At 44.2% G+C, this 23,977-nt stretch overlaps 1 protein-coding gene across 5 annotated transcripts in view; it reads right to left on the bottom strand.

Annotated features, from left to right (window-relative positions):
* Positions 1 to 10,925: 10,925 nt before the first annotated feature.
* LOC121066504 (ankyrin repeat domain-containing protein 26-like) overlaps positions 10,926 to 23,977 on the bottom strand; it is a 39,302-nt gene continuing 26,250 nt past the window's right edge. For 4 of the 5 annotated variants that reach the window (XM_040550090.1, XM_040550101.1, XM_040550111.1 and 1 more), the window contains exons 14-21: positions 23,077 to 23,211; positions 22,133 to 22,245; positions 21,596 to 21,737; positions 20,111 to 20,392; positions 19,184 to 19,419; positions 18,141 to 18,387; positions 13,200 to 13,245; positions 10,926 to 11,765 (exon numbers count right to left, since the gene is read on the bottom strand). In XM_040550090.1, the coding sequence (XP_040406024.1) occupies positions 11,617 to 11,765; positions 13,200 to 13,245; positions 18,141 to 18,387; positions 19,184 to 19,419; positions 20,111 to 20,392; positions 21,596 to 21,737; positions 22,133 to 22,245; positions 23,077 to 23,211 (1,350 nt within the window). In that variant the 3' untranslated portion in view covers positions 10,926 to 11,616. The remainder of the gene's footprint in view (positions 11,766 to 13,199; positions 13,246 to 18,140; positions 18,388 to 19,183; positions 19,420 to 20,110; positions 20,393 to 21,595; positions 21,738 to 22,132; positions 22,246 to 23,076; positions 23,212 to 23,977) is intronic. The other variant, XM_040550121.1, reaches the window with a different exon arrangement.

The raw sequence follows: 23,977 nt of genomic DNA, 5'->3' as shown, positions 1-23,977 counted from the left end.
AGAACCAGAAACCATTACTGTGTTGGACAGGGCTATGTCAGCCGGTGCGTGCTAGATGGTTTCCCACTGTATGTATAGAAGTAGCAAGGCAAATGTTTCCTAGGAGATGCGGGGTAGTATTCTCTGGGAGGGGGTAGATTTTGTCTGTTTATTTATTTTCTGGAGGGAAACGTATTCAGAAAGAAGAAGAATCCCCTTCTTGGATATGAAGGTACTCTGAGTGAATTCTGACTGCTGTGACCAAATGACTCAGCTGGTTCCTCAGGGTACATGGAGAGCTCTGCTGAGGTAGGAAAAAGGTGTCAGTCCATAGTGTGCTTGGAAACGAACTTTTCCTGCCGTGAGCATAAAACAAATATCCAAAAAATAACAGGTGACATTTAGTAAAATTCAGAGTGTCCTTGCAGGCTAATGAACTGATTTTACAAAAATGAGCAGGGCAGGGAAAGATGATGCTAAGGACAAAAGGAAGTTACGCTGAATTGGAGGTAATCATCATATTCCATTAAGTTTCCTGCATTGCCTGACGTTGGTCACTTCCTCCTTTTGTTTATTTAATAGAGATCTTGGAGTGAAAGGACAAGTCTTGGCTAGTACTGGAAAAAGATGTCTCCAGTGAAATGACTGAGCTGGCTTATGAAAAAACGAGCTGAAGTCAGTTGTGTATGAAGCAAAGCAGAAGCCATCTTCTGTGGTCCAAGGGCAACTTACTTAATTGCAGTCCATGTGCAGTGCCTCACTGTCAACGCATTTACAAGCATATTTCTTCAAATATCACACGGTGTACAAGCCGGTTACTGGTTTGGAAGAATGCGCATTCTGTTTTGAGGACTTACTCTGAAAATGCAGACTTTATGTACCCTCACTGTTAACTATGGCCTGTTACCCTTAGTCCTTGGAGTTAGTCGTTACCTTTCAACCCATTTTGCAGGATATCAAACAGAATGTGCTAGAGCTGGTGATAAAACAGTTGGTTTGAATGATACATCTATCACAATTTAATCAGCTTTGTTTAATAACAATCTACTATTTTCGTAGCAAACATACTGGTTCTGTATGTTTGAATGTTTCTTTGTCCCTGTGGCAACATAATTCCACCTGTTAGCCTCTGCTGGCTGAAAGTACACTCCACTGAGAATTTTCTTCTACAGATTCATACAGAAACAATCCTAAATACCAGGTTGGTGTTCCCAGTGCATTGGTGAGAGGGGGTTTAGTTTATTCCACAGCTAACAATCCGTGGCTTGGTATTTGTCATGTTCCTTTAGGAGTTAAATGACAATGACCATGAAGGTAGTTCTCAACAAAGTAAAAGCCTCAGTTGAAGAAGACTCAAACACCAAATGTGAGTAACGCCAATGAAACGTTAAGATGGTTTGTGCTTGCTAGATTTATTTGCTCTATGGTACTTCTGAAAACACCTTTCTCTTTTGCATCTTTCAAGCCGTGGGTTTCAGGAGCCACGATGCCAACCAAAGAAAGCACAAGACAAGGAGACAGACAAAATACCAGCTCTGTCTCCATTTCTGGCACTAGTGTTTGCAACTTTGCTAATTTTTGCTACTTGTGTTTTTATTCCTGCTTTCGAGTTGAGTACACTGCAGTTTAGAGATTAGAAGCAGAAAAATAAGCTTGTATATTATATAACTAAACAATTATTTTTAAGTGGGAGAGATTTCTTCAGGCTCAATAAAGATCCAGAAAAGCGAAGTCATAGCAGTCTTATAGAGTTATAGAGTCAAGCAGTCCTAGAGTCAGGCAGTCTCAGCTGCCCTGTTTAAATAATAAGGCATACTTAATGTATCAGGTATTCACAGGCAAAAAAAAAAAAAAAAAAAAAACATAAAAGCCAGATGTGTCAGAAGGTGGTGTCTGTACAGACCAAGCCTTGAGCTGAGGGACGGAAACTTGCCCCAGGCTTATTTTAACTGCATATGATAGAAGGCAATAACAAGCCAGGTGTTAGCCCTGAAAATCTTGTACCTGCTCGCCTCTTACAGCATAGGATATTCTGGTTTAGGGGATTTTTATTTTTTTTTTTTTACACTATTTTGTACAGTCATTGCAGAAATACTGAGGGAAATAAAAGCCCTACTGATGAAAGTAGCAATCAAAGCTGAAAACAAAATAGCATTCAGACTTTTGCCAAGAACTACTTGCTCGTGCTAAAAGTCTGACCTTATCTAGGCGGTAATATCTTCCTTCCTGGAGCCTTGCAGCACGTTCCAGGAACTGAGGGACTTGTGCTGAACAACGTGTTGCTGCTGTTAGGCTTACATCAGTAACACTGCCAGAGAATGGATGCCAATAAATTTCACTCCACACTGAACTTGTTGCCTGCTACTTGCACTTCTAGATAAAAGGTGTTCATTACGTAAGGGGGCACAAGTGCATGAAGAGGCCCCGTGTATGTACAACTTCTGTCCTCCAAAACACCATTAGTAGTTGTTTACCCTACTTCCCATCACTATTTTTTTGTTTTACAATGTAGTTTTATCTCATCTTGATATCAGTGTATATTTTGCCAGGATGATGATTGCAACACATTGCATAGAAACTGAAGTGGAAATTGTACAGGTGGAGATATCAAAAGTTAGAACTGAAGTAATGAAGCCCAGCAAAAAAGAAAGACGCAGGATAGCAACCTGTTAAATGTGGACAAAAGTTGTCATAGCTAAGCTCTCTTTAATGCAGATACAGCTAATGTGGATGTTATATTACAAGAAACACTGGGAAACTGTGAGAAAACCTGCTCTGATCAGGAATTCTTTAAGGCATTAGAATGTTAAATGGAAGCTTTCTTTCCTGAAATACGTTTATTATGGTTCTTGCTTCAGATTTTTGTTTAAATGCTTGAGAATTCTTACTTGTGTAAGTTCAAACTTCAGCTCTGCTTATGATGCAGATGGAAACCTGTGTGCAGTTGAGCTCTGTGGTGTTTCTGCAAACTGTCCGACCAGAGTTTCTGGTGGTTTATGGTAAACATCTGCATTGATGGAATGTGCAGATGATGCAGTGACCTCAGCTACAGGGGGCAGATTCTCAAAATTATGCTCAAAGCAATATGAAAACAAACAAACAAACAAAAAAAAAAACAGCAAAACCCACACAACTATAAAACCAAAACGTAGCTATTTACAACTATTTCATATTCAGTTCATAGCGTTTCGAATAAATAAAAAATCTTTCCTACTGCAACTTAAGCACCATTTTATCTACGCCACTGCACCTACACATCAGATTCATGGGAACTCTGTTTTGCAGTGAGGTGCAGTGCTGAACAGAAGCCAAAGCAGGAAGTGATTATGGCTGAGGAGTTGGTGCTGATTGAAAATGTGTGATGCTGCAAAGGAAATATCACACAATAGAACTTCACTTAGTTTGGAACTAGATTTCCAAAACAGGGCACATTAAGATGTAAACAGTCAATAGGACTGGGACCCACCTTTCTCCTAACGATCACATCATTAGCAGTAAAAGCACACAGGACGACTTCCATGACTAAACTGCAAGCGCAATGTGCGTGGAAGTGTGTGCTCATCAAATGAACTGAAGCAGCCTTCTTGCTTTTCACCATGTTTCTTCTACCGCTTGTCCCAACTCATCCTGGATACACATGTCAGGCATAAATGCAGCTTAAATTTAGGAAGTGCAAACGCTCGAGGTGTTTGAAAAGGTAGGTTTGTTTCTTTCAAGTAAAATATTTAGGATCAGAGTGGAAATGGTCTCTGATGTGAGGAAGAGACTATGTGTTAAGCCATGTCTGAGAGCGTTGCCCAAATGCTTCTCGAATGCTGTGCTCAATAGCACACCATCCCTCAGACACTGTCATGTTGCCCCATGGCTTATCACCAGCAGATATCCCTCTCCCAGTTTGTCTCCACTAAATTCTGAGCAAAAATACTCCTCCCACTCTGAGAAAGGCGCACCTCGTCACCCTCAGCAGCCCTGGTGTTGTGTAGACCAGACCGACCATCCCATGATCCAGGATCAGCCAGCAGCTGCTGCTCAGGAATGCCCCCAAGGCCCCTGACGGGTTTCTGCAGAGCAGGGCAAGGCCTGGCAGCACCCTGCCCAGGCTCTACCCCCTGCCCACCAGCACTGCCCTCGCTCATCCCTCAGATTTTGCACAGCTTCTCCTCACCCTGACCCTCAGCATGCTCCCAGCAGCATGGCCCCTGCCTGGCCACCTCAGCAGGGCTGACAGGAGAACGACAGTGCCTGAGGCCCTGGGACCAAGCGAGTTGCCCACCTGGGTGGACAGGGGTGGAGAGGGAGGCACAGAGCTCTGGAGGCCTCAGCTGCTGCCACAGGCTGCCCAAGGAGGGCCCCCAGAGGCTGGGGCTCGCCAATGATTCTCATGGCTGCCTCTCAAAAGGTGGCCCGAGTATCTGCCAAGTACAGCTGGCTCTACTGCAGGTATCCTAACACCCTGCTCCCATCCTGAACCAGTTGGAGAGAGCACAAGGGCACGGCCTTTTTCAGCAGAGGTTTCTTCAAGAGGGGGAGGTGTCAGCCTTCTGCCAGAGAGACTCCAAAGAGCCCTGTGCATGGCTAGATTTACAACACAGACTTTACCCATGGTGTCCCATTAGTGTATCACCCCTGAAGACCAGCAAGCCATTCAGCACACCCATTAAAATCACACCTCTCCACACAATTTTCCCCTCTCACTGACAGCCAACAGCACAGAAGCAGGTTAGGAAGAAACTTAAAAGAGGTCATACCTGAGTTTGTTAAAATGACAACACAAAGTGAAGGCCGAGACTTTCTGCTCTTGCTTTCACAGAATCACAGAATCAAAGGGGTTGGAAGGGACCTCAAGAGATCATCGGATCCAACCCCCCTGCCAAAGCAGGTTCCTTAGAGCAGGCTGCCCAGGTAGGCGTCCAGACGGGCCTTGAATATCTCCAGAGAAGGAGACTCCACAACCTCCCTGGGCAGCCTGTTCCAGTGCTCCGTCACCCTCACTGTGAAGAAGTTCTTTCTCATGTTGGTGCGGAACTTCCTGTGCTCTATCTTGTGGCCGTTGCCCCTTGTCCTATCCCCACAAGCCACTGAAAAGAGGTTGGCCAAATCCCTCTGTCTCCCACACCTCAGGTATTTGGTGAGATCCCCTCTCAGTCTTCTCTTCTCAAGGCTGAACAGACCCAGGTCTCTCAGCCTTTCCTCATAGGGAAGATGCTCCAGGCCCCATATCATCTTTGTGGCCCTCCGCTGGACTCTTTCCAGGAGATCCCTGTCTTTTTTGTACCGGGGAGCCCAGAAGTGGACACAGTACTCTGGGTGAGGCCTGACCAGGGCAGAGTAGAGGGGGAGGATCACCTCCCTTGACCTGCTGGCCATGCTCCTTTTAATGCACGCCAGGATCCCACTGGCCCTCTTGGCCATGAGGGCACACTGCTGGCTCATGGTCAACCTGTCATCCACCAGGACCCCCAGGTCCTTCTTCTCAGAGCTCTTCTCCAGCAGGTTGCTTCCCAGCCTGTACTGATACGTCTGGTTGTTCCTTCCCAGGTGCAGGACTCTACACTTGCTCTTACTAAACCTCATTTGGTTTCTTCCTGCCCACCTCTAAAGCCTGTCCAGGTCTCGCTGAATGGCAGCACAGCCTTCTGGCATGTCAGCCACTCCTCCCAGCTTTGTGTCATCAGTGTACTTGCTGAGGGCGGACACTATTCCCTCATCAAGGTCGTCAATGAAGATGTTGAACAAGACCAGACCCAGCACCGACCCCTGGGGAACACCGCTAGTCACAGGTCTCCAGCCGGACTCTGCAGCGCTGATCACCACCCTCTGAGCTCAGCCAGTCAGCCAGTTTTCAACCCACCTTACTGTCCACTCCTCTATCCCACACTTTCTCACCTTTGCTATCAGGATGTCATGGGAGACAGTATCGAAAGCCTTGCTAAAGTCAGGGTAGATGACATCCACTGCTCTCCCCCCTGTCTACCCAGCTGGTGATGCCATCATAGAAGGCAACAAGGTTGGTCGAGCACGACTTCCCCTTTGTGAATCCATGCTGACTACTCCTCATAACATTCTTCTCTTCCAATTGCTTGGAGATGGCATCCAGAACAAACTGTTCCAACACCTTTCCAGGGACAGAGGTGAGACTGACTGGCCTGTAGTTTCCCAGATCCTCCTTCTTGCCCTTCTTGAAGACTGGAGTGACACTGGCTATCTGCCAGTCTTCAGGCACCTCTCCTGTTCTCCTTTCAAAGATGATAGAGAGTGGTTCGGCGATCACCTCTGCCAGCTCCCTTAGCACACGCAGATGCATCCCATTGGGACCCATGGATTTGTGTGTTGAGCCCACTCAGACACTCCTGAACCACTCTTGTCAACCAGGGGGGAGCTCTCCATTTCTCAGACCCTTTGTCCTCCTGCCAGGGTTGAGGAGTCCCGGCGGGGGGGGGAATCCTTGAAGCAAAGACTGAAGCAAAGAAAGCATTCAGTATCTCCGCCTTCTTGGCATCTCCCGTTACCAGGACACCCCCCTTGTTCAGCAAGGGACCCACATTATCCCTAGTCTTCCTTTTACTGTTTACATACTCAAAAAAACCCCTTCTTATTATCTTTTATCTCTTTTGCAAGCCTCATCTCTAGGTGGGCTTTAGCCTTCCTCGTTGCGTCCCTGCAGGCCCTGACAACACTTCTATACTCCTCCCAAGAGGACAGGCCCTTTTTCCACATTTCATAGACCTTCATCTTCCTTTTGATCTTATCGATGAGCTCCTTGCTCATCCACGCAGGTTTCCTGCCCCCCTTCCCCAATTTCCTGCTTTTAGGGATGCACTGATCCTGAGCTTGGAAGAAGTGCTGTTTAAATGTAGCCCAGCTCTCACAAGCACCCTTGCCTTCTAGCAACCTAGCCCATGAGATACTCCCAAGCAGGTCCCGGAAGAGGTCGAAGCTGGCTCTTCAAAAGTCCAGGGTAGCAATCCTGCTACTAGCCTTACCTCTTCCACCAAGTTCCATCTTGAACTCCACCATCTAATGGTCGCTGCATCCCAAGCTGCCCCCAACCTTCACATCCCTAACAAGCCCATCCCTGTTGGTAAGGACAAGGTCCAGAAGCACCCCCCGCCTCGTCGGCTCCTCCACCACCTGCATCAGAAAATTGTCTTCAACACATTGTAGGAACTGTTTGGACTGCACGTGCCTGGCCGAGTTGCTTACCCAACAGATGTCTGGATAATTGAAGTTCCCCATGAGAACCAGCGCCCATGATCTTGAGGCTACTACCAGCTGCTTGTAGAAGGCCTCATGGACCTCCTCCTCCTGATCTGGTGACCTGTAGTACACCCCCCCCCCAAACAGTGTCCCCCATACCAGCTCACCCCTTAATTCTCACCCACAAGCTCTCCCCTTGTCCTTCACCCACCTCCAGGTGGAGCTGGGTGCACTCTAATTGCTCCCTCACATAAAGGGCAACCCCACCCCCTCGCTTCCCCAGCCTGTCTTTCCTAAAAAGGACATAGCCCCCCATGACAGCGTTCCAGTCATGCGAGCTGTCCCACCACGTCTCTGTGGTTGCTACAAGATCGTGGCCCTGTGACCGAACACAGATCTCGAACTCATCCTGTTTATTTCCTATGCTCCGTGCATTGGTATACAGGCACTTTAGGGAAGCAGCAGGCGCAGTTACCCCTGGAGGGATGCAAGAAGAAGATTCCGGATGGGGTATTGAGATCGTTACCTTTTCTGAGGAGCCCTCAGACAATCCTATGGGACAACTCAGAGGTTTTTCCCTACTATCTTCAACAGCGACAGCAGTGACAACTTCCCCCAGCCCTTCTCTGTCACTTTTAGCTCCCTTCCCTTCCCCCGTCAAACCTAGTTTAAAGCTCTGGTAATCAGCCCAGAGAGCTTGCTCCCCAACACACTTGTGCCCCACTTGCTGAGTTGGAGTCAGTCAGCAGTCCACACACCCGGCTTCTCAAAGGACTGCCCAAGATCGAAATACCCAAATCCTTGGTCCAGACACCACCCCGTCAGCCAGTCGTTCACCTGTCCCGTTCTCCTCCTTCTTTCTGGGTCCCGGTCACCCAGCGGGAGGACAGAGGAGAACACTACCTGCACCCCCGATCCCTTCAACAACCTTCCCAGGGATGCAAAGTCCTTTTTAATAGTCCTCATTTTTCTAGTTGCAGCTTCCCGGGATCCAACCTGAATGACAACAAGAGGACAGTAGTCATCCGGTTTAACGAGCTGTGGCAGAGCCTTCTAAAATCTCTGACACGTGCCCCAGGAAGACAGCACACCTCTCTGGATAGGTTATCTGGGCGACAAATGGGAGCCTCAGTGCCCCTCAGCAAGGAGTCTGCGATCACTAAGACTCTCCGCTCTTTGTGGCACTGGTTGTGATGCAGTGCCCCGTCCGGCCCCTATCGCTATGCTCGGTACTTCTCCCAGTCTTGACACGCTTCTCAGGGTTGCTTCCCAGGTTCAGACTACTGTCCAGACCCTCAACCTCTTCCTTTTCCTGCCTGAGAGCCTCAAATCTATTACCCAGGGACACCGTGGGGGTTGGTGGCACCATAGGTGTCAGGGGCAGACGTCTCTTTCTGTTTCTAGCTGAGATGAGGGTCCAGCCCCTTTTCTCTTGTGGGCTGTCAAGTCCTCTGTCCTGCATGTGATAAGCTGGGTCAGCTTCTACCCCTTGCAGGGACTTAGGAGGGGGCTGCTGGGCATCAGCAGGGGAAGGTTGACACCTCCTATCTGTCACCCTCAGAGACTCCCAGGAGCCCCTCAGGCTGCAAATTTCTTGCTGCAGCCCAGCCACCTGCTCGAGGAGTTCTTAAAACAGGGCACACCTGCACCCATGGCAGCCCTCTCTTCCCTCAGGACCCAGGTGGGTCTCCAGATTCCAGAGCTCCCTGCAGTCTCCTGTCTGGACTGCCACTTCCCCCCTCAGGGGATCCACCTGAGTGCCCACATGAGCCCAGAGAGACAGCATCTCCTCCGTTTGGGTTGCCGCCTCGGACTGGCCGCTGTGACGGGTGCCCATCATGGTGAATTCTAGGTGCAAAGAGGTGGAGGTCGCCGAGGAGAGGAGGGGAAGAGAAATGGAGGAGAGGATCCTCCTTGCACTTCTCCCTGCCCCGCAGGAACTGCCCCACGCAAACTACCTGCGCTAACTGCCAAGCCGACCCTGTTAGCGGGCCCTGGTCGCGGCACTCCCTAGGGACTGCTTTTACAGCGCCAGGGGGTGGGTGGCTGGGCTGCCGCCGGCCCTGGCTCTGCCCGCGGCGGCACAAGCACAGCTCCTGCCTGCGCGGGGGGCCGGGGCCGGGGCTGCGGCTCTGACCAACGGCTCTGTGCCGCGTTACTGGGGGGGGGGTTGGCTCCGTCCGTCTCCCTGCCACGAGCCCTCGCTGCAGCCCATCCGCGCGAGGTCTTCGTTAAAACGGTACTTAAAATCGTACTCATTAAAATTTCTCTTTGGTACTTTCCAGCATCTCTCCATCAATGTGAACTCCTCTTTGACCACTGTGCTGAAGGCCAGAGGAATTTCTTAACACCTTTCCCCTCGGCAGACTACAAATTGATCAGCTCTCCATGGGATCCAAAGCTGTGGGATTTCACAACCTTTCATGCCTACCAGAAGCTCATCTGCTTTGGACGACAAGCAGAGTTGCTCTAAAAAGTAGCCTGGAAAAGGGTTAGTTAGCAATACTTCAATTCTAGTCCCTGATCTTCAAACGTGCTTCAAGTCTCAAGTGGAAGGACAGAGACGTGTGCCTTTTTTTCAGCCATTTGCCTGCTCTCAGGCCAGGCTGAAGGCGCAGCCACGAACAGAGCTGAAGAGAGCAGAGGAAAGCTCTAGCAAGTCACACAGGCAAGGAAGGAGGTGGAAAGCAAAATCAAGAAGGGGAATATAATAAAACAAAGACATGTATTAGATTTTAAATTTTATTAAATACCAAGTTGGAACATAATGCCCGGAATTAAATACAGTGTATTAGCTTCACAAAACTGTTGTATTAATATAAAAAGGAGCAGAGAGTCATAGTGTTATAAATTAGTTTTGGTAGAAATCATTCCCGACACATCGTGGGTAGGGTAGATCGAATTTCAATTTATTTGAGCAATTCAGCAAGCCGCGATAAGTAAAACAGCGCTGGGCGGCCGGGGAGTCTCCTGCTCCGCCAACGGCGCGCACCCCTAAGCCCACCAAAGTCTCGATTTATAGTCTTGTGGTTCCGGGTTTTTAGTGGCACATCCTGGTGTTTTCTTACACTGCAAGGCCTGTTGCTAGGGGGTCTTCGTCAGTCCTCTGGTGGTCGTGAGGATGAAGATCGTAGTCTTCCTCTGCGTTGGGGTCGTGACTTTGCCGCTGATGTGTGTGTTCCCACGCAGGGGGGGATGTCATTGTGCCCTTTTTGGAGCTGGTTTCTACTGCAATTGTTAACAGGAAGTTCCCATACTTGTTTTTTTCCTTCAACAGGATATTGGGGATATAAGCAGTCAACCGTTGAAACCCCCCTATCAGCAACGTTTAATGAACAAACAAGGCTTTACCCATTACAATAGCAGCATTCACTGCTTTTCCTCACTGCCTGTTAACTCAAGTTATTGAATTAATGGGTAAAAAAAACATTTTTTTTCCAGTCTTCATTTATCTCAGTACAACCATTTTTATTTCTCCAGAATTTAGACTTCATTTGTTCTATAATCTTCTAATTGCCAGCAGATTTGGTAGACGTGAAGTGAAGATTGCTGATCTTCAGTAGCAGATAACTCCCTGAAATAAGTAAAACTGCTTGTTTTATTGACACAAATGTCCCATAATACTGCCCTTCAGCTGGGCTACAGCCACTGTACCATCAGCTGTTAGCAGCAACAAAAAGCTGTTCTATCACACAAATAGTGTTAAGTACCAACCAGACCGAAGGTTGATATGTTAATACTCCTTTTTCCCTATAGGGACTGTTTCAGGTTCACCACAGGTGTTCATCTAGCAACTGGAAATGTCTGAAATTGAAGCAAGTTTTAATACAAAAACCAACATGGATACCAAAACAAACATACCACATAAAAGCTTTCTTGGCACTACTATACACTCACAGTATTTTTAAGCCTAGGGGACATAAAAGTGACAGCAATATAAAGTGCCCTGTTTTCCAGCTTAAACAGTGGTAAAACTTTCACTTCATCAACAGAAATATTCACTGCATCAGGACTGGAGCAGCAGACAAAAAGCCAATCAAATAATATCCTAAGCATTAAAATAACACTGGAAACACTAAAACACATAGAATGAAAGTATTATTAAACAGAACAAAAGGAATGCTTTTGTTAAAACACTGAACAAGAGTGGAACAAAATAACGCATCTAACTTTAATAAGAAACACTTCGAATTCTGTAAAGTTCAAGAATCAAGATTAAGTCATTCTGCTAGTCAGAAAAAACAGATATGGTTCTTATTTTGAGTGCAGAATAAACCAACTATACATCAAAAAACAAGTAAGTGCGGTGTGCTTGACATCTATTTAACAGAATCTATGTTCAAACTGCAATGAAGATGTTTTTGCTTCTGAGCCACGGGATGGGAAACAACAGATATGTTATGTAAACAAATTTCCTAGTGCCTTTCCCTAGCATTTTGTTCAGATAAGATAATTTTTGGTTAAAACATCACGGTACTCCTGTATTGCCCTGCAAAGGGGATCCTGGTCAACATTGAAATTTTTTGAAGATCCATCAGTAGATACCATGGGAGAAGCTCCAGCAGATCCAGTTTCAAGTTCAGCAGTGGCTGAGGAGAAAAGAAACAAGATTCATGATGCTACTTTTACAGTAGACCAAGTCAAATAAGTCACTGTAAAAACATTATGGGCAACTGGACAGTCTAAAATCTGGAGAGAGATTTAAAAACTTCTAAGAAAAAAGCAAAAGGAACAGGCACAAAGGAAGAAACATTGTTTTTCACATTTAGTTATCAGTCAACAGTATTTCTAAAACTAGTGAAAGAAATTTCAGAAGCTACACACAGAACATCTTCAGGGAACCTGCAAACAACTCTTGCTTACACCAGTGCTAAATTTAGCTCCCTGCAGATCTTGGCACACTACCCCTTAAAAACAGCTTCCATATTCATTGTGACCAACGTGAAAAAGATCTGCCTTTGAAAATGGAAACACCTTGTACTGCAGTCCAAGCAGGACAAGTCTCCCAGCCTGGAACTAACGCAGCCTTTTCTGTGGAATGTCTTTATAACTTGCCCTGGCAAACCCCTCTCTCCTCCATGGAAACACATATGCAATGAGAGCAGAAAAACAAAGCTCTGCTGTGTTTCCATCCATCCACCTTCTTGAGACAAGGTCCCCAAACCAAACAAGCACTATGACTCCTAGCATACACATCACTACATTTGAAAACACCAGTGGATACAAAGCAATGGGTTTGTGTCCATGCGAGCAAATGTGAAGAGCTGTAAAGCAACAGCTGGACTCACTATACATAAATGAAGCACACTGGAACAGAAGGCAATCCTCTCAGGGGTTTGCTGCTTCAGAATAGCCCCAAGCACAGCAGCAGTGACTCTGGCAGTACAATTATCATGAAAGAGGTGCAATTTCTCTCTGGAGACCTGGCCTCATATTACAGAACATGTTTTTTACTACATATTGCGAGCAAACACCTCATACTGTGTTTGCCTCAACATTACTGAATGAACTTTTCCTAAAGAAAGGATGCATTTTGTCACTGATTCTTTTGGCTCATCCAAAGAAGATTGCAACGTGTAAACTACAAATACAAGCAGTGAATAAGAGACAGCAAAAATAAAGAACTAACACCAGAAAATGTGTTATGGTATGCTTCAGTGCTAAACGCAATGAATGTATGCAGAAAGAGAAGCGATGGCTGAAGTCTATAAAAATCTTATTTCTGGGCTTCTTTATGTTTGATGTTTGTGTCTGAGGACTAGAGATAGCTTTAGCTTAAGTCAAGTGCACCTGTGTGGGGGAGGTAGTTTAGTTTCCTTTGCTTTTTCTCAAGGTAACTGCAGAACATTCTGTGCAGTATTTTGGTAAGCAGGAAATTTCCCACATAAAACTCTAAATCAGAGAGTTAGCAGAAAACAGGTGTGCTTAGAACAGGCCCTTGACAGCTTTCAAGTCATTATTTCCAAAAATTAGGAACAATCATCATTTTCCTTAAAAACACTGCTAACAGAATTACACGTTACCTTGTTCAAGTTCTTTAGTGATTTTTTCATCCAGTTCCCGCCGTATCTAGAGTTACAGGTAAAATATATAGTTAAAATTTCAACAGTTATATTTTTGCAATAAAAAAATAAAACAGTTTTGAAACCCATGTATAATGTGTGTCAAACACTGAAAACATCATCCTAAATAGAGACATCTTCGTTTGGGGGTTGATTTTTTTTTTCTTTTTTTTTTTTTTTTTTTTAACAAAGAGAAACTCTTGGTCAGCCAGGCCGTAGCATTCTCATTGCTGAGCAACATTAATTTTAGCACAACAAAATCGGTAACTCGCCATCTGCATCATAACTGAGCATAAAAAAGTAGAGGAAGAAAGCACAGTGGTTTTATAAAACTGCATGCATGGTTAAAATGTCCATCCTCAAATACACGAGCAGAACGTCAGCCAAACAGTAAGATACGCACAAACGCCATCACGGGACCCGTTTCAGTTGAGGCCTACTTCTGCGACTTCGTAAGAGAACAACTGCAACAGCAGCTGCTGAAGGACCAATACATTCCATTGTGGACAAAAAAGCACGCATCAATATTCTTCTTTTTTCCACCTTAAGATGGAAAATTGAAAGAGCTCCTACAGATCATGCCAGTATTTTTCCTTATTGTTATTACACATGTAAAAAAAACATAAAAACACTTTATTTTCTTGTTACCTACCTACTCAGAAACGATGAGCAGCAGCTGCAGGTTCTACAAAGCAAGTGCTGTGGGTTTTACTATAGAACTGAAATTGGCTTGGATCACTAGGAAGCAGCCTCTACCCCTCTCACCCCTAGAAGCTGGTTCTTGCTGCCAACTAGTTAAGTTACTGCCCTGTATTCTGACTGCAAAGTCTTCATAGTGAGAAATCAGACCTTTCAAAGAGCCACAGCCCAAACGCTACATGCTGTTGTGTACATTTGATGATACTTGTGACTCCTGTATTATTTTCCATCAAGTCTGTGACACATAGAAGTGACTGTCGGAACAGACAGCGTACAGCTTCCAGATTTGTGTCATTAGCAAATATGAAGGCCATGAATATAATTAGGTGCCTGGAGCATGTGACTTATGTGGATAGGCTGAGAGAGCTGGGACTGTTCAGCTTGGAGAAGAGAAGACTCAGGGGGTTTTATCCATGTGCGTTAACTATCTGATTTGTGGGTGGAGTATAAAGACGACAGCGCCAGACTCTTCTCAGTGGTGCCAAGTGAAAGAACAAGAGGCAGAAGTAGAAATAAAGGAAAATGCATTTAAACATAAGGATTTTTGTATTAATATTTTAGTGAGTATGGTCAAACACTGAACACTTTACCAGGAAATGTTGCGGAGTCTCCGTCCTTGGAGATGCTCAAAAACTGGCTGGACATGACCCTAAGCAAACTGCTGTGGCTGACCCTGCTCTGAGCAGGGGTGTGGTTAGACTAGATGATCTCCAGAAGCCCCTTCCAACCTCACCCATTCTGTGATTCTCTGACTTCAGTGCTGAATCCCTGGGGGAACAGGGATTTATTTTATGAAACGAGTAGGCTCGCCTAGCAACGTATCAAAGATAAGAACTGAAAAACTATTCAATGTACTCAACAGGCCAGGGAGAGCAAGAATCTCTGGAAGAGAAGAACTGTGCAAACCCTCACAAGAAGAGCGGTAACAGGCCACTGTGAGGGCCAAAGAAGTGGGGTACAAACCAGCAGAGAGGAGGGAAGGGCATTCTCTCCAGGACCACAGGGATAGCTGCAACCAAATCCACCATCTCCACCAGGAGAAGAATCAGTCAGTGATATTTCTTGGTACCTTCGCAGGTAGAAGAAGGGAACAAGGAGCTGAAAGAAGACAGGAAGAGGATCCCCCAGATCCTTCAACCTCTAGTTATTTAAAAGCAGGGGAAAGAAGCAGCAAAATCCTGGGCAGAAGGGAGCCTAACACATAAAGAGAGACACTGCTAACAAAAAGACAAAGGAAACCAAGTACCTAGACCAAAAGATAGCCCAGAAACAGGACCAATCCTAAGCAGAGCAGTAGTAGTTCAGAAGAAAAAAACACTTCCACTGGTTTCTGGAGTCTCCGCAGTGATCAGAAGGCCCACCAAATCCTCCCCAACAAGTACAGATGAATCAAGAAAATAGAAAGTTCTTCTTTTCTTATATACTCTGTTAACATCTTTGTGATCCTCATGAAAGTCTGAGGAAAGAGGAGTAAGTGGAAAATAAGCTGGCACAGTCATTTCCAAAAGAGGGAATGAAAAACCAGGCAAAATACACACTTGAAGACAATAACTTGTGCCTTCACTGTTGTTCTTCCTCCCTTATCCCCCTGGAAAAGGGCATCACAGCTGACTATCCTGAACCTCCTGAGCAATAAGGTGACAACTTCAGATTCCAGAAAAACTTTTGCCAGACAACAGTAACAGAACTGGAAAACTGATTAATGATCTCTGATCCGTTCTGCACCAAGTTCTACCCAGAGGTACTTCTCATCCCACTGCACATCTCTTCAGGCAGTAGCATGCTGGGTTGCCCTGCAGCAGTCACCTTCTTGAAAACTCTTTTTCAGAGAGCAGTTTTGACTTACTATTCACCCACACAGGTTGCTTGAGCAGAGTAACTCGGATCCTGTGAGACTCCATGAAATGATACTCACAGTTGAGGAAGTCAGAACACTACTGGCACTTAATATATGAATTGCTGTTACTACCAAGAGCTTTCTGAGTATCAGAACTGGCAAGGAGGATATCTTATAGACAGTTAACTACCACAAAAGCTGTAACATACATTAAAGCACAAAAGCACTCTGCAGCAGTGATCATGTCTCTTGGACAAACTAACAAGTTTAAAATATTTGCAGTAATAGGAAAATGTGAATGCATCTGTAAGTTTTAATCAAAACCTAACAGCGTATATAGACAAAAACATTTCTAGTATATAATACCACCCCAAATGAAACAATACTGGCTACAAACCTTGTCATGTATCTGGCTGCAGAGAAGAGAAAGAACAGATTTTTGATTAAGGAGTTGAAGAAGAAAGAACAACGGCCTTAAGTTCAAAAGTCTTCAGTAAGAACTAAGAACATGACCTACATGTAAATAAAACAACTAAATTGGCTAATGATACAAAGACTGCTACAATACAGGACTGCAGACAGGAAACAAAATCAGAAAGGAACAGCAATTGAGAGACAGTAGAAGGAGGGCATTCCTGCTCTCACGTTACCAAGAGAAAAGCTGGTTTCATAATTCCGTTAACTCACACTGGTTGCATTTAGCAGCCTTCACTATTATTTTCTGTGTCAAGACACTCACATTCATTTTCACCATGCCTTTGGCACAGCTGTTAGGGTTTAAGCTTGATGTTTGTTGAACCTATTAACAGGACTCTTGCCTCCGAAACTCCTTGCAGCAGAAATTCCTTGCCTTTATCTAAGGACTAAAGCAGCAGTTCCCAAATTATGGTACGCAGACCACTAAAAGAACCTTGCATGTGCGTTTCACCTGCTTGATTCAGTCAAATTCAGGACAGTGACAGGCCAATGTGTGAGCAGTTTGGGAGTCAGCAGACCAAATCATAAAGTAAAAAACAGAACCCAAAGATCTCTTTACTCCTGTAATGGAAATACACACTTTTTTCAAATGGCACAAGTCCTACTATGAAACCAACTTCAGCCAACATTATTCCAGAACATAAGGAATTGCTTGCTAGTTCCTACAGTTACTGTTTGTAGTGACTTACATGGAATTTTTCAAGTACTTGTAGTTTACTCCTCACTACTGGAGCTCTAATAATAATAAAATATTATAATAACAATAAAAATATAATAATAAAACAGACATTTACATGTGATTTGATCTTTTTGGTTGATTAGCATGTGTCAGTATGAACTTTTCTGGATTTTTCAAGATGCTTTTGCATGTCCATTTCAAGGCCATTGATTTCTGTAACATATACGCTTGGTATGGGGAAAGGGGCTATACTGTAATGGAACATGTGTTTCTTTATGCTTGTTAAGAGTAAGATGTTCATTTTTGGCTGAGTTTGCGACATGACTGTCTTCAAAATGTAAGGTTAAATGCAACATCAGTGATATTAGCCTTCTAATGTTAAATAGTAGTTTATGAAAACTGAAATCTTTCATGCCTTTAAACTCCAAATTTGGTTTCCTGATATAATGCTCACCGTTCTGTTAGGGCTGTACTATTTTATGCTACTTTTACCAGAGCTATTGTAGAGGTTGCAGCATTGCTGTAAAATTAGAAAGCTGTGAAGACTTCCTGAAGAATAGTTTATTTTATTTAGGTGTTATTTCAGGTAATAATACTCAGCAGGAACCACAAAAAGAAATGCCTCCTAGGCACAGCATGCATCCCACAATACACTATATAGTAAGAAGTTAAGCAATCATGCTGCTATCATCCTAGTTTTGAAGCATCCTTTGTTGGTATTAATGTACTAAAACATGTTCCAGCAAAGGAAGTATTAAAATGAAGATCAGCGAGGAAAGAAAAAGTGTCTTGAGTAAAGATGTCTGATGGGATTTTGCATTCAAAGTTATCCATTTTAAAGATGTCATACACTTATCTACACACTGTACATTAAAATTTAACAAATAGCTTAGCTGGGAACTTCTGATGCCACAGCATTCTTTATCACATTTTCTCTTGTTAATAAATAGATACGTATTAGTTAATAGCTCATTATTTAGATGCCAGTATTTTTGGTCTCTGAGCACTCTTGGAATTTTGTACGATCCCGATGACCGAAAGCCTTCATCCCCGCCACACAGATGTGTAATGTTTTGATGATCAGCTGTTGGTTTAGCATATTAGACTATGGTTTCAAACTATAGATAGATTCTAACTGTATACTAAGAATCATAACTTTGCTTACAGATATTCTTCAACAGTAGCTAGAAGAGCATTTCACAATGCTTACCTTAGCCACATAGGCTTCAACCCTGTTTCTCGACGATAATGCATTCCCAGTTGTGCCTAGGAAGCTTCCTCCTAGACTAAGACTTCTGTTCAGTGCCAAATTGTTGCCAAGATGTCCCAGTTCAGTTGAATATAGAACTGGACTTGCAGCCAGACCTCCACCGACAATGCTGCTTGCAATTAAAGATTTGCTTCTATGGCGCTCTTGAAGGAGCTTAGCGTTGGCTTCTGCTAGTCTCTCATTAGCTCTGAAACATTTAAAACCATGCAAAGAATTATCTTTGTAATATTTTTGCAAAGCCACTTTCCAGGTCTTTTGATTTTAATTTAACTTCTGAAAATAGAAGAGAGTTCAAAATGAGAGTGTAGTCTCATCTGAAGATTTTGGAGAACCTACTTCCAGGAAGTTACACTACCCGTAGAAAGCAGCAAGTTACCAACACTTTAGCACTGAATGCATTTGAAGCATTAGGACTTGCAAGCAAGCCATATATTACACAGCTTCTTCTGAAAGGTGCATCACCTGCATAAGAACTCCAGGATTCTCTGCGCCACCCAAGGAAAACTCAAACATGCTGCCAAAATGGCAGCCAAAAAGATCGTTTTGTGTCACAGACTCAAGAGTCCGCCCCCTGGAAAGTCTATCTTTAAGCATTCCTAGTTTGCAGACAGTGGGACAGGACATGCAATCACTCTTTTCTGCCTTACATAGAAGAAGAAGAGGACATTATTAGAAGGGGCCAAAAGGATGCCTGTTAAAATGCTGTTAACTTCAAAAATACTCTAGTAATACCATGACCCGTGGCAGCACTGCTGGAACACTGAAGCGAAATGAAGGCAGTTCTTAAAAAGGGGAAGGATCGTAGAGGACTCTTTTTATAAAATTAAAAAATTAGAATTTGTAATATGCCATCTTATGCACATTTACTGACATAATGCTGACCAGAGCAGAAGAGGGATTTCAGGAGGAAATTGTACAATGTTTTTTATACAGCTTGCTACCACTCCACGTCTTGCTACCACTCCAAAAAAGCATGGACTTACCTTTCCAGCTTATTTGCTAGACATCTTCTAATTTTCACTTCTTCCAGATACAGTTCTTTGTATTTTTCCACTTCTGCTTGTGTGGATTCTTTTTGAAAAATACTGTCTTGTTGCGTATTTTTTATCCTGTCCAACTCGCATTCAAGATCTTTAATTCTGTGCTTTAGCTGGTTTCTCAGTGAAGCATGATGGCTGGCTCTGATTTGTTCTAACCTGTCTTGGGAGGCTGCCTGTGTCTGAAGCAGATAATGCAATTTCAACCACCATAAAGAAAAAGAGAACTGCCCCCCCCCAACAGACAGGTGCACATACTCAATTTCAAGGTCCCAAACTTACAAAGTTGAGGCAACTGTGCCTGTTCACTACCATCAGCAATCAAGACAGATCTCTGGAACTATCACATTAAATAATTAATTCAGAAAGATATCTGCTCTTAGCACTATTATTCAAAGGTAGTACCAAAAGAACATTATCTCTGCACGACAGGTCACACAGAAAAAGATTCTATAAAGAAACTGTGAGGGTCCTATTCCCACCCTCCTGTCCCCTTCACAAAAGCCTGTGTAACTTGAGTGACTTCTTTCCTGAGCACTTTACCCCACAGAATGATAAAGCAAGGCTGGCCAAACCATCTAAGTTACAATGCTCATTCGAGAATGAACAGCAAGAACAAGATCACTAGACAGCTATATCCCCTAAGAACTGCAAAACTAAGTCTGCCATGGGCAGACTACGAGCTTGGGAACCTGCAGGCACATCACACACGCACACTTTAGCCCAACCACTTTCCCTTCTCCCACTCCCTTCTGGAAAGACAGACGCACAGCACTAACGCACAGAATGAGCTACCATAAATAAAATACTAAAAAATGACAGAAAAACTACAATGCAATAAAGACTAAAGGCTAAGATGACTAATTAATATACCTGCAAAAACAAATTGACTTCTTGTAGCTTTTGTCTGATTTCTTGTCCAGCTCGTTCTTCCATCTCTCTTTTATATTGCTCTATTTGGCTGTGATCCACCATATTAGTTTCCAAACGATGTCTGAGGTTTGCCACTTCTTCCTTCAGCTGGCATTTGCTCTTCTCCAGTATTTCGTGATTCCCACGCAGAGCAGACAGCTCTTCTCGCAAATCCTGATTTTGTGCTTCCAGCTGCATGCATTTTTTAGACTCCAACTCCAGCTGCTGGGAAAGTTCACTAACCTGTAGACAGCAATAAAATAAATGTAGAGGGGTCAAAAAATATTAAATTCAGTGAAAATTCATAAACAGGAAGGCCACCAAGACTATATTTGTTATCTTCTGAAACACTATTAAGATCAAAGTAAAGCTAGGCTTGTATTTAAAAAGAAGAACAGCTTTAACATCATTACCGACAGGATTCCCAAGTTCCCATCCTTCCTTAGTTCTTCTGAAGCAGGTCACACACCACAAACAGGTACCAAACCAGCAGCATTTCCCCTGTGGGACTGGGCTGAAAGGCGCTAGGGACGCTCTTGCCCGAAATGCTCCTCTGCTCATGGGACATCAAACACACCTCTACCCAGACACCAGAAAGAATGCCTATTGTGTGTGGGGGGAAGCGCTGCAGTGCAGAACGGAGTAGGCACGAGCAACAAATACTCTTCCTGCCGTTACTCTGAAAGCTTTGGAAACAGTGCCTCAGGAGGCCACTTTGACAGAACTGCTGGAGGAAGGCGTTTTCTCTCTAGGTCAAAGCTGATGTTTGGTTGCAAGGATACGGAGGATATAGCATTAAGTCCCAAAGGCCAGCTGCGATGCTGTCTTACTCTTCTCCCCCAGAAATACACCTTTTCTATACCTTCTAAAAATACACTCGGGAGGTTCCTGCCTTTTATAAATAGATAGAAAACAAAACAAAAACCCTCACAAAAGCAAACAAACAAAAAATAAAAAAGAAAACAAGAACAACAAAAAACCCGGAAACTTAATCTTCATTTTACACTGCCTAAAGCACAATGCCATTCCCTGTCATTTAAGAGAACTCTTCTAATGGCAGTGAAGCCACGAGAATGCTACGAGCCTTTGGACTAAGAATGAGCCACCACAAGGGCACTTGACTCCTTCTACAATACCTTCTAAAGCACATGTGTGCCTTAGCAGCAACTCTCAGGAACCAGGGGAAATGTAGATAAAGGGTTCCATGCAACTGAACAAGACACCCACGGCAGCTCAAAAGCACTTCTTGGACCTCTACTTCAGGGTGCCCATGGCTAGGGAAAGACAGGCTGAGACAGCTGCTGGTGAGTTAGGAAACTTCTTCATCCCTTCACTGCATCCTGCCCTGGGAGCCAACAACACCATTTAGAGAAGCAAGTATATGAAAATAATATTACAGATTTCCAGAAAATAACGCCATATATAAACAAACAAACCAGAACTCACCTTTGTTCTCAATCTGCCAACTTCATTGACCATTTCAGAATACCTGTTCTTCATTTCTCCCTGGAAATTAAACTGGCACTCTCTTTCTCTGGCCTCATACATCCTGATTTTCTTCATAGCTCTGTTCAGAAGCCTCTTGCACCTGGGTGGCAAATTAGTCAATAAAATAATGAGGTGAAGGAACTACCAGTCTGTTCCACATTCTCAGACGTAAGCAGCATAGAGATGGCTTTAACACGCTCGACAGACCAGGAGTTACTGAGAAAAACCAGCATTCCAGTGCCACAGATCACTCGGAGGGTCCATCTTTCACCTCAACCCTTCCCTCCCAGGAGAACTGCAGGGTAACCTGCATTTGCAGTTCTTTTGGCAGCTCTGAAAAAACATAGGCACGTGTACAGAAGAGCCTTGCAAGACCTAGTGTGAGCCTTGAATTTGCTCACAGACAGTTACCCTCACCTATTTTTACATTCAGCCTCCATGAAGCTTGATTTCTACTCTATGGGATCTCTCTTTAAAGTGCTAAACAAGCCATACCTGTGACATTCTTTTTGCAGTTCAATGTTTCTTTTCATTTCCTGGTCCAGACGCACCTCAACTGGGCGTTTCAACTCTACCAGCTTCTTCACTTTCTTTCTCTCACTCTCCCACTTTCAAAACAGAAAAGACACATGGCACAACCAGCACAGGGATAGCATCTACATGTGGTATGCGCAAATGGAGTTCTCCACAAAGAAGCTGCAGTACACCCCTTTCAGAGTTCAACAGAACACTAGGGTCCCTGCAAACATTTCTGCAGGAAATCACTTCAGGTTTCACACAGAGAGTCCAATACTGAGAGACAGAAAGAGATGCCCCCACTGAAGCAAAGGCCTCCTCTCCTACGGCTTCACGGTGAGGTGGCGGCAAAGACCTTCTCGTGGAACCTTCAACAAGGAGGAGAAGGTGGCTCTTCTGGAACTGGTCAATGTTTCATTCTCCTCTGCCATTCCCTCTGCATGATCTTTGTCAGTGTTTACTAATTCAGGCATTGTTCTTTCTTTTGGTGTCTTCTCATGCAAAACAGAAGGGATCTGGCAGTTTTTCTTGCACTTTGTACTTGCTCCTTATTTTTCTGCAAGAATTTTAAGCTCCTGCTATTCTGAAAACCCGTAGCAGCTGCTCCATACACTGTACTGGAAACATCAAGTGTTTTAACCCTGTCCCAAAATCAAGGGACTATATGATGACCAGAAGGAATTTAAATGAAGAACTGGGGAACTTCAGTCTTGCTCAATGTGCTCAAGCCACACTGTTTTCCCAACAGAACCACTCCAGCATTTACAGAGAAATATCCCATGGGCTTTTATTCAATTCCTGCATAACCCCCAAATCAACAGTTACTTGTGGTCTGAATAGCAAGAAGAGAAAAGGCTGAGTATGTAAAAAGTCAGCAAAAATGTGAACATAATTCTGGGTATTGACTAGGTGTTAGGGCTCACCTGTTCTAGGAGCTCAGCCTTTTCCCTGCCAAGCTGAGCAAGACGATCTTCAAGGTGGGTTCTTGACTTCAATTCCTCTTCCCACATACTGCGTGAGTCTTTTGATGTCAGAGGCAGCACATTCTGCTTTTGCATCTGTGGAAGTAACAATGGCAAAGGAAAAAAACAACATCACTAGAAAGCCAATACTGCTATATGAAGTAGTAACTTAACTGGAAGCAGGGTTAAGCTCTCCTCTCACCACTAAAAATCTACAGTGAACATTAATACAAAGTGTAAAACAGCTCAGGAACACAACCAAGAACAGCACTTAAAGCTAGTGGAAAGAGTCAATGCTCTGTATGTGACAAAATGAGGTTACAACTCTAGGAGTAAGACGACACACAAAATTTCCCTACAACTTTATTCACAAGTTCCCCCTGATTTCATAATGGTGCATAATTGATTAAATTCATAATTTGTCTAGTGCCCACCACAGAAAATACCCTATGTGATAAATTAGCGGGTGTTTGTTCATTGTCTCTAAAAGGAATGCAGAGAATATACTGAGAAGATAAGGTTTCACAATTTATGGCCTTGTTAAGGGGGAGGATTAACAAAGTAGATAGTGGGGAAGGGGGTGCTGGGCAAACATCCTTGATGAAATAAAGACTCTGTGATCGCAAGGCATCGCTTCACTACCCCCTTTCCTGAGCACGAGCATAACTCATGAACACTGAGAGAGGAGCGACGACCCCCCAACAACGGACTGCGCAGCCTCAAGAGATTCAACAGGAACTTGGATGCTATAAAACAGCGATGCGAAAAAAGGAAAGTTGCGTGCCGTTGCGGAGCGGAGACTCCCTGGCCGCCCAGCGCTGTTTTGCTTGTGCCTGCTTACTTAATTAATAAAATATTTTTG

Source organism: Cygnus olor, chromosome 1, assembly GCF_009769625.2.
Source record: "Cygnus olor isolate bCygOlo1 chromosome 1, bCygOlo1.pri.v2, whole genome shotgun sequence".
Classification (NCBI taxonomy): Eukaryota; Metazoa; Chordata; class Aves; order Anseriformes; family Anatidae; genus Cygnus; species Cygnus olor.
The sequence above is the reverse complement of the archived record's forward strand: the minus strand, read 5'-3'. Positions and strand labels throughout refer to the sequence as shown.